Source organism: Sciurus carolinensis, chromosome 4, assembly GCF_902686445.1.
Source record: "Sciurus carolinensis chromosome 4, mSciCar1.2, whole genome shotgun sequence".
Lineage (NCBI taxonomy): Eukaryota > Metazoa > Chordata > Mammalia > Rodentia > Sciuridae > Sciurus > Sciurus carolinensis.
This window is the reverse complement of record NC_062216.1, coordinates 137,772,080-137,786,933: the sequence shown is the minus strand read 5'-3', so window position 1 is coordinate 137,786,933 and position 14,854 is coordinate 137,772,080. Positions and strand designations below refer to the sequence as shown.

At 34.8% G+C, this 14,854-nt stretch overlaps 1 protein-coding gene across 9 annotated transcripts in view; it reads left to right on the top strand.

Annotated features, from left to right (window-relative positions):
* The first annotated feature begins 224 nt into the window (after positions 1 to 224).
* Ppp1r12a (protein phosphatase 1 regulatory subunit 12A) overlaps positions 225 to 14,854 on the top strand; it is a 138,400-nt gene continuing 123,770 nt past the window's right edge. For 6 of the 9 annotated variants that reach the window (XM_047548818.1, XM_047548814.1, XM_047548817.1 and 3 more), the window contains exon 1: positions 226 to 721. In XM_047548818.1, coding sequence (XP_047404774.1) covers positions 485 to 721 — 237 coding nt within the window. In that variant the 5' untranslated portion in view covers positions 226 to 484. Of the gene's footprint in view, positions 722 to 14,854 lie in introns of all 9 variants that reach the window. The other 3 variants (XM_047548812.1, XM_047548816.1, XM_047548813.1) reach the window with 1 other exon arrangement.

The window sequence follows — 14,854 nt, the reverse complement described above, 5'->3', positions numbered from 1 at the left end:
TGGCTTCCGGAACCCTCAGCTGGGCAGGACAACCTTCCTTCCCTGCCTCCACCCTTCCAGGTTGGTCCCGGCCCCCGCGGCCCGGGCTGCCCAGGCCACACCCGTTTCCCTCCGGTGGCAGGACCGCCCCCGCCGCAGTTCGCGGGAGCGCTCTTCCTGGGGCGGGTCTAGGTCCACAGCGCATGCGCACTGGCCGAAGGGCGCCTCCCTGCCTGGATCTCGCGAAGTTACGTTAGATTGGCCGCCGGTGACGGGTGGCCGTGCCGGGGGCGGGAGGGCTTCTGTGGTAGGAAGGGAGGTCCGCTCGGCCGGGCACGCCGCCCCAGTGCTCTGTGGGATACTGGAAGTCTCGAGCGTCTCCTCCCGGTTTCCAGCCCTCCTCTGGCCTGCACTCATAGAAACAGTCACACACCCCCTGCCTCCCGGCTCTTCCCTCTCCGCCTCCCCCCCCTCGCGATAAGAAGACCCGGCGGCAGGAGAGGGGATGAAGATGGCGGACGCGAAGCAGAAGCGGAACGAGCAGCTGAAGCGCTGGATCGGCTCGGAGACGGACCTCGAGCCTCCCGTGGTGAAGCGCCAGAAGACCAAGGTGAAGTTCGACGATGGCGCCGTCTTCCTGGCTGCTTGCTCCAGCGGCGACACAGACGAGGTCCTCAAGCTGCTGCACCGCGGCGCCGACATCAATTACGCCAATGTGGACGGACTCACTGCCCTACATCAGGTCTGTGCGCCCCGCCGCCGTGTCTCGCAACCCTGAGGGTCCGGGTTGGCCTCACGCCTAGGCCTTCTCTCGGCCACTGTCCTTCTGAGGCTGGGGGCGGCGGGAGACTCCCTGCTGCGGGTGAGGGGGCGGCTTCTTGAGAGGGAGGGAGCGAGAGTACTAGTGTAGCGAGGGCGCTGGGTTTGAGGCCCCTTTCAGACCAGTTGCTGTTGGAGTTGGGAACCGGGTGATTTCCGGGCCGTAGGGGACAGGGGTCCAGGGCCGTTTGTGAACGTGTGTCTGGTATTTGGGGTCGAGAGAGGAGGAGTGTAGTGGGGTGTGCCGGGCCCCAGTGTCAGGCATATTTGGGGGGTGCTGAAGAAAGCGACAACAAGGGACATTAGGGACGTTTGGGCAGATGGATGTCTTTGGCTTGTAGGTGGGCATTGGATTTGTTGTACTTTTTAGGGCTTGATTACAAATGATGATGATAATAGTCATCTAGAGTCCTAAGCCGAGTGCCCTGAGCGAATGATTTCCTGTTTTCTCCTTTATTACTCTTGGTCACTGGGGAGGGGAAAACGGGTTGTAATTAGCTGATCTGCACTGGCTGAAAGAGGGGGAATTGGATTGTTTAGGGTAAAGAAGCGTTCCCAAAGGGCTTGCCCACCGCTGGACCGGAACATATTGAGTCCAGTACTCGAAGAGTTTGCCGCAGTGGCAGAGATCCTTGAGCCCTACTAGGTTCTGGGGTGTGCACTGGGGCTAGAAAAAGAAGAATAAACACCGAGCACTCTTCAAAGCCACTTATCAAGCTCTGGTTTTTCTTTTGGGGGTGAAGGGGGAGAAAAAAAAAAGAAAGAAAGCTGGCCACAAAGTTTTCTCAAAATGGATGCTTTGTGCATGTTAAAAGTTTTATAGTAGTCTGATTGGGATCTCTCAATGTTAGCCAAATAAGGAGAAACTATTGGCAATCCAGAGATAATGTTGCTTTGCCTTTAACAGGCCAAAAGCAACACAGCCCGTAGAGTTCTGCATAAAAAGCAATTTTTAAGTGATGGTAATAGGTGATATGACATAGACTTTTTCCACTTTCTTATTGGGCATTTTGGAATTACTAGAAAATCCCTTACACTTGACTTTGGAGCTATGTCAAACTTGCTTTGATTATGTGGAAGATCGAAGCTTTATTTTGAATAATGCTTTGGTAAAAACTTGTTGGGAGGTTGAAACTTAAGGCTTTATTTCGTGAACATTAACATGATGCTTTTTTAAAAGAGGTGTGTGGTGGTATTTTCCCTTTTACTGTTTCCTGTGTAAGTGAATGATGGCCATTTTAAGCTTTGTTTAATCAAATTCTCATATCGAACTTGGCATGTAGCCTTTGTTTACAAAGTTGACTGGATGGATTGAAATGATTGACAAATTGCAGAACAAATCTGAAATTCAGAATGTGGCACCCAGAGAAAATATAACATGATCTTTAGCTCTTTCTGTATTCCATTAATGTAGGTTTTCTAATGTATAGCAAACTTTTTATTAGGCCAAACTTGATTTTAGACAGTATAACTCTACATTCTAAAAACGTGAAAATAATCTTTACAAATTTGTTTCCAAGTAAAACATTCACTTGTTTTAATATGAAATTGATTCTGGAAGAATTCTTGTATGTCCGAGGTCAGGATAATTGGATAATGGTTCATGTCAATGTATTAAAATTGTGAAAGAGAAATTTAAAGTTAACTACTGTTATGGAATAACCCAATTTTATTGCCTTGGAGGAAGAGGAAATTTTCTACTACTCTAAGATTAGTGTAATACTGGTTTAGATAGAGGGAATACATGTAATGGCCTTCTTAGGTCTCTTTAAAAATTCAGTTTGCACATGTTGCAAGAATTTTCTGACTTACCAATGTCTTCTTGATTAATTGAATTCTATGGTTAGTTTGTCATGATGTAGATAGTTTTTATTAGGAGTTTTATAGTTGACAGGACTTAAGTAGAAGTTTCTAAGTTTATACCATTTGCATAAAACCTTTTTTTGTAATTTATCTGCTCATTCCATGAACAATGAGACCAAAGTCTTGAAAAGATCAAGCATTGCAATTTTTATTATGTTTTCTCAATTTTGATTCCTCATTTATTTTGTACTTTTCCTCTTTGTAACTGTGAGGGCATGGAGTCCATTCTAGGCAAATTCAGGACACCAGATAGTGAGAAAGGTGATAAAAACTTTTATAAAAAGGGCCATAAGACAATTTTAAGCTTTTAAGAAATCTCTTGAATGCTGCTTGTTTTAAATACTTAATACCAAAATGCCTAATGATTTTTTTGAATAGTTTTTTTTTAAATTTAACCTCTCACAAGATCATAGAATACCTGAAATGTTTTTGCCAGATTAATTATTGGTTAGTCTTTTTGAAAATTCACTTACTTTTTAGTTTATAGAATATCCTAAATTTCATTGTCAGGAGAAAGTTTTGGGAACTTCATAACCCACAAATATACTTATTCTAGTGTTTTCCTTGCATTAAAGAATTTATATTTAAAAGTTGATTAATTGGTTGGGTGAACTGTTTCCTTAGGAGAAGTTGTAAAAGATACTCATAGCTATCTCTTCTTATACAGAAATGTCATTCATAGAGTAGAAAGAGCACTGTTTTTTTATCAAATTTCTGTCTTAGTCTCCAAAGTAGCCTTCCTTCCTTCTGCCTTTAGCTGGAAAAGAGTACACATCAAGCATATGATATAAATTTCTGATTTTTCTAGAACTGAGATCTGGAGTACAATTTCAGTTTTATCAGTAAGCAAAAAATTGGTTTCTGATTTTAAAGCTGCCTGGTAGAGTTTTATAGTATGTGATTATATCTATATTTTAGCATACTTTATAAAGATTTAGATTAATAGGGAATATTTAGAGTGCCTTTTGCTAATCCTTGCTGGTGTACATAAAATGCAGGACTGAGATTTCTTCCACAATTTTGAATTTAGTTTTTTTATTTTAACCTTAAATCTTTCTTTCTGCCCTTGGCTTCCAAGTCAATTTCCAGTTCCCATGTTTCTGTAAATCACCCGTCTCTCATTTTTCTTCTGATGTATTGATTTTTTAAATGAAATAGTATTTAATATGTTGTGATTTTATACTTAAAAATATATTGTTAGGTAGTAATACAGTAAATGCACGCCCTTTGCCACAGAATGACTACTATATTTACATTAACCTTTGAGATTTTTTTAAAGAATTCTTCTTGATCAAGCATAGATTTTCAAAGTTGTAATTTAGTTTTATAATCTATGTTTATCACAACATTAGATACATATATTTTTCATATCTTAGGCTTCCCTTTTTCCAGTCTGTTAATTTGGTTGTTAAACAGTTTTACCTTCTTTTCAGGAATTTTGTTAAATGCAGCCTAAAAAGAAGCATCTTTCCTCACCAACACTGCTCTTCTCATTGATTCTCCTGTTTCTGTTAATGATGTCATTAATCTCTAGGTCAAGTTAAACATTTTAGTTGTTGTTTACTTATTCCTCTTGTCTGCATATGTCAGTCAGTCTTCTGACTCAGTCTTTTCTTCACAATTACTTTTAATTGGTTCTTTTCCTTGCCACCATTATTAACCTACTTTGTTTATTTTTTTTACCTTTATTAATTTTTTCCCTAGAGTATGGTAATAGTTTTGTTTTCTCTGTCTCAGTTCTCTCTCTGGTTCAATCTAACATACATGTCAGATAATCTTAAAACAGTACCACTTTGTTCATTTCTGTCCTTAAATTTGAATTTAAAGCATTCCTTCATGGGCTTATGCTTGATACATCCTTATTATGTTGTATTTTTTTTTAATAGAGGTTGGTTAACTTCCATTAGATTTTAAACTCTTCTTACTGAATAGTATTTGAAAGTTTATCTTGTCAAACTTACAAGAATAAGTATCTAGTCTTCCACTTCTTTGTATTTTGAGAGTCCGACTCACTGAAAGGTTCATTGAATTATTTCATAGCGTAGATATAAGTTCTATAGTTGTCTATTGTGAGATCTATGTTGAAATCCTTCACATCCAGAGGCTTAAAATATTGTTTTGCATGTAACAGATATTATGTTTACAAAATAAATGACAGACTTTATCTTTGGCACATATTTTTAATATCTTTGAGATTTTTAAAAATTTAAATACAGTCTCTTCCTATTAAAAAGTCCTAAAGCAATTTAAATTTTGGTTAAGTTTAGAAAAATAGTATAACCAATTGAGTCATTAATTAGCTGCTTATTTCATAAGTCTAAACTAGGTTCTAAAGAGGAATTCAAAATTGAATTAGACCATTTTCTATTTAATTGTAATAATAATAATAATTACTACTATTACTAGTGGTACTGAGGATTGAACCCAGGGGTGCTCTGTCACTGAGCTATTAAAATTTTTATTTTGGGACACCATCTTACCAAGTTGACAAGACTGACCTTGTCCTCTGATCTTCCTGCCTCATCCTCCCAAGTCACTAGAATTACAGGCATTCTGCTACCATACCCAGCCTATTATAATCCTTTTAGTTCAATACAGACTTGCCAATAAGGTTAGTATTAAATCCTTTTGCTCTTAAAATACTAATTTTATTAACTTCTAAAGGACCCATTTGAAGCTTCTTTATAGAATAAGTGACTCTACTCTTGTCAGTAAAAGGAATACTGTGTGTAGTCTTAAGATATAAAGTGTTAAAGATTTTGAATAGTTAATTTTGAGTTGCTTGTTAGAATATAGTTTAATTGCTCTGTGTAAAAAAATCAGTTTAAAACTATAGAATTTTTAGTTTATAACTTACCTTTTTGGGTGGGAAATATTAAGACCTTAGAAGAACCTATTGAATCCCTTTTAAATGATATAAAAGTGTGTAAATTATTTTCTTTACATAATTTTCTTAGAAAAGCTATGACACTTTATGCTGATGACTCTTAAAAAAATTTAGTTGAAAAACATCCTGAATGCATTATTTTAAAAACACAAATTCTCAGTCTCAAATTGGCCCCTTACATCTGACTAACCTTAGCCATATATGGGGTGTGCGGGTAGAGCCACCAGTGCCTACACTGCTGCTGTTACAGTGCTTTCTCTGCAGTTGCTGCCTTTGCGCTTCCTGGCAACAGTTTTGTGGTCTGACTTTGAAGTGTCATAACCAAGCCCATCTTTCATGTGCTTCAGCTACAGTATGATTTCAAGCTGTGACTGAGCATTTTCTAGTATAGCATATTCTAGTAGAAGCACTGGATGAAATAGAGGAAGTATTTTTTTCATCATTTATTTTTTATCATATTTCACGCATACTATTCACATAAGAAAAATACCTGCACTTAAAAATCTAATTAGATGATTTTTTTTTTTTTTTTTGACCACTGAGCCATGTCCCCAGCCCTGTTTTGTATTTTGTTTAGAGACAGGGTCCCACTAAGTTGCTTAGTGGCAACTCGCTTTTACTGAGACTGACTTTGAATACCCGGTCCTCCTGCCTCAGCCTCCTAAGTTGCTGGGATGATTCTTTTTTTTTTTTAACTACTTAGAAACCTTATATTAGAGGGAAGGGTAGAACATTATTGTGTTACTGTAACTTATTACTTCTAGCCACTTCCCGAAGTTGCTATTTTCATGGCCTCTGTACCTACAAAATGTTGCCACCTTTTATCACATTTATTTTGAAAGTTTGTGTGGTTCCACAATCCTATTGAAAAGACAGAGCATAAGCATTTTGGTATACCTGTTTGAAGGGTTGAAAACCTTCACCAGTTGTTTTTGAGTTTATACTAAGTTTTGATAGCAATAACTTATCACAGGGTTTTACTCAGGAGAGGTGCTTTTACAAACATCCTTTAATTTTCACAGCCTTCTTTTTTCCTTGCTAAAGGTAACAAGCAGAGCTAGTATTCTACTGGAGACTTAATCCAGAGCCCAAACTTACTCTAGGGGTCTCTTTAAGTCTGGAAAAGAAAGTTTTCTTAAATCTTTCAATCATTATGAAGGTGATTAGTGGTCAGAGGTCTCCCTATACCTCAGCAGAGACTGAAATGAAAAAAAGTTAATTTTTTCCCACCTACTTTTGTTTTAACTGGTCATAACACCCAAGACTTTTTGATAGTAGTTGAAATGCAGTAGTACTATATATCTAAATTAATCTTAGAATTCAAAATTGCCTAAATTTTAGGAACTTCCAGGATTGTTTTGATTGATCATTATGTAAAGAATATTTATCAACTGCTTTGGGAAGTTGCAAAGGAAGTTAGTTATAGCACCAAAAAAAAATATATATATATATATATATATGTGTGTGTGTGTGTGTGTATATATATATATATATATATTTCTTATTTCAGGATGTAGAGTTTAGTTTTTAAACACCTTCATTTTTCTTTATCCTAATAACAATTTGTATTATTGCTTCAGGTGTGTTTATATACTAATTTACAGTAAATTGTGTGTATGTGTGTGTGTTTGTGTTGGTTTTACCTTATAGATACTTTGGGAGTTCAATAATGCATGCTCATATTTTGTAAGGTTATAAATTTCAACAAGCTGAGGATGAACATTTAAAACATTTCTACTTGTAAGAGTAAACAAGCAAAAAAGTTTAGGGCCCATGGATTTGTTTACTGGGAGAGTGAGTCTGGGAAAGCAGAGCCCACTTCTCCTAGTGTCCCAAGCAGCACAGTATTCTGTCAGTAAATTGTTTTATACATATTTGACATTTGTTATATACATATTTGGCATGTTTTAGAGGTAAATTATAGACATGTTTATATCAGGGATATTAAAAAATTTTTTCCATCTTGTCACCACTATTCAGCTTAATCCTGACAATTTACTTTCTGTACAGTGATGACTGATATCTGTAATTAGTATTTGAGATAGTGTGTGAAATGCTAATAGTTATTTAAAATGACTTGTAAGTTAGTAAAATGAACATTTTGATGTTATGTTTGATTTTAGTTGGGAGACTTTTATTATTAAGGATATCAAAAGTTTTAAGAATTGTCCATTCCTTGTAAAATTTAGCCAAGTTATATTTCAAGTCTTAATTTGGAAAAGGTAATAGAATTTTATTATTGGTAAATGTGTGAAATGTGACTTACTGCCCATCAAATGATTGATTCTCTGAAGTTTACATTTCATGAACCAGTACATTTAAAAAATTTTTTTCAGTCACTGAAAGAGCATAGCCTTTTTTATTTTGGACTTTGAGGGCATTAAAAATAGATTGATCACCTGTTTGATCATCATTTCATAAAGAAAAAGGGATATTCTGACAACAACAAAAGGACATATCCAAATAGAGGACAGTTAAGACTTACATGTCTATGAAATTATCGATAGATTGACAGCAGATGTTCTGTATCTGTTTTCATAAAATAGGGAGTAACAGGGTGAACTATATGATAACTATTCCTTGTGTCCTGTTTTGAGGGAGGACAAGGTACTGTACAGGTGGTGGCAGGCTAGATAATGAGGGTGCAAGCATTGGGGTCCCTGGTCCCCTAATATGGAGTAAAAAAGAATTTATCTGAAGGGATTCAGGAGATTGGTAAAAGTTTTCTTTGGGAACCATTGATTCCATATTTCTACTTCCATAAGACTTTGCACAGGTTATTATCCTCTGGAATTTATTTACCAACTTATTTTTATTAAGGTAGATCTCAAAGTCCTGAGTGTGAACTTGCTTGACCACTAGAGCACACAGTGATTCTCTTAGTGTTTAAATCATAGATTTGGCACTTATACACTACCTGTTATTATTAGTGTATTTTATCACAAGACAAAATAGTGAATTCCTTAAGATAGGGATTTCGATTCATTTTTCTTTAAATACCCTTTGGTATCTACATTTTATTTTAGCAGGTGCACCTGTTTATTGATTTTTAAAAAATGAACATAATGTAATCTTTTGAATAGCAGATAAAACATAAAAACAAAATGAGGGCAATATGGGTAAATATAACAGCACTTAAAAGGATTAAAAATGTCCTAACAAAAAAGTATATACCAACAATTTACTTTTAAGTAGCCATTATTACAGTCAAATTTATCAGGATTTTCTGGGTGAGGGGGTGCGTGCCTGTAATCCCAGCCGCTCCAGAAGCTGAGGCAGGAGGATCTCATGTTCAAATGTTCAAAGCCAGCCTCAGCAATTCATCAAGGTTCTAAACAACTCGGTGACACCCTGACCCTAAATCAGATACAAAAAATGACCAAGAATTTGGCTCAGTGGTTAAGCACCTCTGGGTTCAATCTCTGGTTTAAAAAAAAAAAAAAATCAGGATTTTAGATATATTTTTGAAATGGAACAAATTACTGATTACCAGTGCAAGTAGAATTTTGCTTAATTTATGTAATATACTTTAAAAAAGAATTTGTTAAACAAATTCTTGGGTGTATATTTAGTAGAGGAATCCCTAGCATAAAAATATTAGAAGCAATACATGTATTCCAGAAATTTTAATCATAGGTTCTTTTCTGAACATTTTTACTATGGATTCTTATATGCCAGTATTTTCTGACCTCATTAGTATTTTGGTTGTTTATTGTTTTCCTTGTTGTTCTGGCTAACCATACAAAGATAAAACAGTTCTGTGTTACTGCCCTAAGTGCTTGCTTGACTCAAATACACTTTCATGGGTGGAGACATTCCATGTTGTCATGTGTTATATAGGCATTTCTGAAATGACATTAGAAACCATGAAAAGAAGTGAAAGCATTCCTCAGCTGTCACCTTTTTAGTTATCTATTTAAGTACAAGCATTAAGTATGCAGATATTCTGCCCAGAGATCCTCACTTAGTAAAAATCTTTGAGTATTCATTTATATTGAATCAAGTTACTTTTTTTGTTGTTAGTTCAACATGATCTCTAACAAAATCATAAGATTATAGAAAGTTTTTCTCATTTTCTTGAGTGCTGCATAGTACAAAAGAGATTAAATTTTGTGAGGTGTGAATTGATACCTTCTTGAAGACTAGTAACCATGTGGGAAAGTATGTTTTCAGACTGTTAAAATATACAAGTGTATCAGTTACCTTTCCTTTGTAGTACTACTGTATATATTTTATTAACCTTCAAAATTATTTTAGATGGTTATAACTTATTCTAATATTTGTCCTCTTGCTTAGAATATATCTGGAGCTCATTCAGAGCTTCAAGTCAAGAGCATTCTTTAGAATATCCTTAGTGTTTAGAATTTTTTCCTGTCAGGGGAGTTTTTTAATTTTGAAAATGATAATTGTTTGGAGTTTTGTCTGGTCATAATATAGATCATGATAGTAATCATAGTTCATATCAGTAATTAAGTGATTTTTCTAAAAAGTTTATTCTTAAAACATCAGTTAGATTAGATATTGTTTAGAATTTCTTTGTGACGAACCTCCTATATTCTTCATTTGGGTTCTAGATTGCATGAGTCGACTCAAGTGTTAAGCTATAGCTTGTGATTTGAATTTTTTTGTGTGTGTATCTTTATTTATGTTTCTCACAAAAGGTTTTGTTGCTGCTCTACCCAGATCTTGGTTCTACATTTCACCAAGTTATTGTTTTTTTTTTTCCAATACATGTTAATTTGCAGTTTTTCTCAAAAGTTTTGAACAGATGACTTGTTCAGAAATTTATATATCCTCTCCAAGTACACGGAGCAGTCTGCATAAAGACTTTGCATCAAGATTTTTCCTTTAAATATGTCTATTGCTATTTAACTCTTTAAACCATTTTTTTGCACTAAAATATCTTTAAATTTCTTATGTTTTTTAATCTTTTATATGAAAATGCAATAATTGTCTTTAGCACCTTCTATTCTTACATTTATATGATTTTAAAAAATTTTTAAACATGGCTTACTTTCAAGTTTACTTTCATAGCTTACTTTCAAGTTATGTATGCATTTTAACCCAAATAAAAATAGTTTTATCATTTGAAGAAAAATAATTATTTAAATAATTAATGTATCAGAAAAATATAAAAGAAATTTAATGCTATTCAAATTTCCAGGATTGGAAGTAGCCCCATTTAAAATTCTGGTAAACTTCTTTTTATACATCTCCACAGAAGTATGTGATTTTCTATAAATGCGATTGTACCTAATTTTTTGATGTATGATCTTTTTTTTAAATTATACATCTTTACAAATACTAATGTGTTAGTATCTTTAAATCAGTATTAATATACGTTTTATCTTTTAATGGCTACATAGTATTCTTCTGTATATGGAAATAAATATCCCCAAATTTATTTTTCTAGTCCTCTGCTTCTCAGCATTTAGTATATTTTCTACTTCCTCGTGTTATGTGAATTTTATCAGTATATACATCTTTACTCACTTATTACATTGTATTCTTTGGATAGTTTCTTAAAAATCTCATTTGCTGTTTTATGTGTTTTGGTCAAAAATAATATGCTCTTTTAATGCTTGTTTATACAAAGGCATTTTCAGTAAAATTTCTGTTATGTCACATAATGGAAGACTAACCTTGAACGTATACAGCTGTTAAATTCATGTGATGATGTCATCCCTTTAAGTCACCCATAGGAAAACTACTTTATTGCTTTATTTCTCTTTCTTTCTGTGTGTGAGAGAGAACAAAATTTGTTGTATTTTATTTAGAGAAGTGGTTGATGAAGAGAAAGGATAAAAATCGTTTTTCTTTACATAAGATTTAGTTCTAATGTTCCCAGGTTTTGAATTGTGTAAGTTATTAAAATGTTAACATTTGTATGATGTTATTATTCATTTAAACTAATGATCAACTCATTAGTGCAACAGTTACACAGTTCATCGTATACTGTATACTTAGGACCATACTTATTTTTAAAACCAGTGATCCTTCCCTGGAAGTGGTGTACAACTTAGTTGGGGTAGCGATATGAACAAACGATTATCATTTTAGTAAGAGCTAGAGTATAGATACAAGGTGAGATGAAAGTTTTTATTAGGAGGACTTAACCCAGAATGTCAGGAAAGGCAACCCTGAGAAAGCTATGCAAGTTATAGGTAACTTATCCACAGGTGTCTTGAGTCTTTTATAAGCCTGTTTTCTCCTAGTTTGTTTTCATATGAATGCTTCTGTTCAGTTTCCCTTTCTGATCTATTTTTCTTAAAGGATCTTATGTCTATTTTTTTATATAGCATTCATTCCTGTAGTTTTAACAGTCTTTTTTTTATGTAATCTGTTCTTTTTTTATGTGATCCATATCTTTATTTTTTATATAATCAGTACTCCATTTACTAAGCTAAAATTGCAGGATCCTCTTATTTTCTCCTTCATGTCTTCCATACGATCAAACTCCCCCACCACACTTAGACCTAAAAAAGAAATACTTTCAAATCCATAATAGTATCTGTATATTCATTTAACAAATATTAAAGACCACCTCTATGTCAGACACGGTTAAGTGCTGGGTGGGGGTACATTTTTTAATAAAACAGATCCCAGTAGTATTCTTTCAGAGTCTACAGTAAAATGAAATTACTTAGCTGTCAGGGAAATACAAATCAAAACCAAAATGAGATACTTTTTTCCATCCTCTAGGATGACTATAATTGATAAAATAGATAATAACAAATATTGACTAGCATATGAGATGTTGGAACCTTCATATACTATTGGTGGTGGAAATATAATATGTGCGGCCACTTTCAAAAACAATCTCATTTCTTCCAAAGGATATATGTAGAGTTACCATATGACCCAGCAGTTTACTCCTAGTTATATATCCAAGAGAATTGAAAACTTTACCCCATAAAAACTTGTACATCCATCTTTATAACACCATTATTCATAGTACCTAAAAGTGGAAACAGTGCAAACATCTATCAACTGATGAAGAGATAAAGTGGTATACTTTGTCACTGGAATCAGAGTCCTATTATTCTGCCATAAGAGGGAATAGAGTACTGACTATTGCTACAAAGGTGAATCTTAAATACATTTTGCCAAGTGAAAGAAGTCAGTTACAAAAGACCACATATTGTATGGTTCATTTATAGGGAATGTCCAGAATAGGCAAATCTGTGGAGACAAAAAGCAGATAAATTGGTAGCCAAAGGTTGGAGGTGTTGAGGGGAATCAGGAAGTTATACCTAGTAGCTGCAATGTTTCTTTTTAGGGTGACGAAAATGTTCTAAAATTGTGGCAATGGTTGTACAAACCACTTGTAAACTTAGTGGTTAAGATAAATGAATAACTCAATAAATGCTATTTTTTTTTTAAATGAAAGTGCTCGAATACTTATTTATCAGTGTTCCTCACTGAAAAGTGAGGCACTGGGCAGTCCCCCAACTGCAGCCTAACCTTGTTTTTTAGTTACTGTAGTTATGATGGCAAACTGCCTTAACACAGCTTGGGATATACTAGAATATAGATAAATATATAGGTAATTATGAATTTATATCAGTTATGTGGTAGGAGTAGTACAGAGTGCTTGGAAACTCATGAAGGCATTATCTCACCTAGATTTAGGGACGGGGAAGGCTTTCTGGATAAAGTTGTTTGAGTTGCTGAGTGATGAGTAGAAATTAAGCAAGGCTGTGAAGGAAGGCGGAGACTATTTCAGAGAGAGGAAATAGTATGCAAAGATCTGGAGGTGGATAGACTTGTTGGGAAATTTTTCCTCAGGCTAACAGAGATAATCAAATTTTCTTTTAGAAAAATGAGCTTTGCTGCAGTGTGGACAGTGCACTGCAGAGGACAAGACTGGAAGTAGGGAAATAGTTCAAGAATTGGAGTAGTCTTGAGATAGATGACTATGACATGAACTAGCTTAGTGGCAGTCAGATTGGAAAATAGGTTGACTCAGGATATATTTAAGAAATGTGCACCTGCCTTCTGTTATGGATAAGACATCTAGGTGAGCGGAGGTGCTTTTCACAGCATACAGTAAATATGGAGAAGCGTATATAAAAACCTCATAGGAGATCAAGATCCATGGTTGTCTTTTGTGAGTTTCAGTGTACTACCTAAAAATACATGCAGAATTTTTTAGTTTTTCTCTACCTTTCAGTTCAGAAGAATTAATTAAAAAGTAAAACCACATTTTTATATTATCGTGTGTGTGGCGAGTTGTGTTAGGGGTATGGGGTATATGCTTTTTAGGGGCATAAAGAAGAGTGGAGCACAGAATTGTTGGAGAAGAATAAAAGAATGTTAGTGACAATCTACAAGTTGTTTATTGCCTGAAACAATGCACTATGAAAATATGGAAGGTGAGAGTACATTTTCTCAGAGCACGTTGGATTTTGTAAGAATTGTACAATCAACAATCTCTTGACTTCCCTCAGTTTCTAAATTTACTCAGTGCTGTTTTCAGGGAAAATAAGTGTAAAATATTAGCCATAGGAAAGAAACTTGCACCTTGATACACTTTCGTCATACCTAATATATCTTTTCTTTTTCTGTGCTTTTCAGTATATTACTGGACTTGCTTTGAGTATTTGAATGTTTTTTAAAGTTCCACAGTTAGCTCTGTAAGGTTATGAGTTATTTTGACCTGGAGCAAGCATCATTAGACTTGTTTCAGCTTAAACAAAGCAGCAAATTGTTATTATATATTAAACTCTAGTTAAATCACGACACCTTTTTCATCCAACCTTTGACATTTAAAGCCAGTCTTATGTTTATGTGTTTGTGCATTTTGTGTGAAATGAACTGCTAGTATGTAACTTGTTTTCTTTCCAAAACCACTTTATAGTTAACAAAATTAATTGCAAAAATAAGTATATCTGGTATGATCCCATGGGGGGGGTTGCTTAGAACAAAAATCTGGAAAATGACTCCTAGCTGTTAACGGTGATTTTCTTTGAGAAGGAAGTACAGATTTTGAATTATGTCATCTTTGAATCTTTCACAACAAGAAAAAAAAAATGATAAATCTGCATAGGAGAAAAACACCTAAATGGCTACTTCCAGTAATGTTTTAAGGATTAAATATAGGCACATTGACATAATTAATTAATTTTAGTTTGCTAGTTTTTGGCCCCTTAAGGAGTCTGGTGTTGGATGGTTAAATATTTATATATTATCCTTTCTTTCCCTTTCAACTTTTAAAAAATGTTTTTTAGATGTTGATAGATCTTTTTTTATTCATTTATTTGTATGTGGTGCTGAGAATCCAACTCAGTGCCTCACACATGCTAG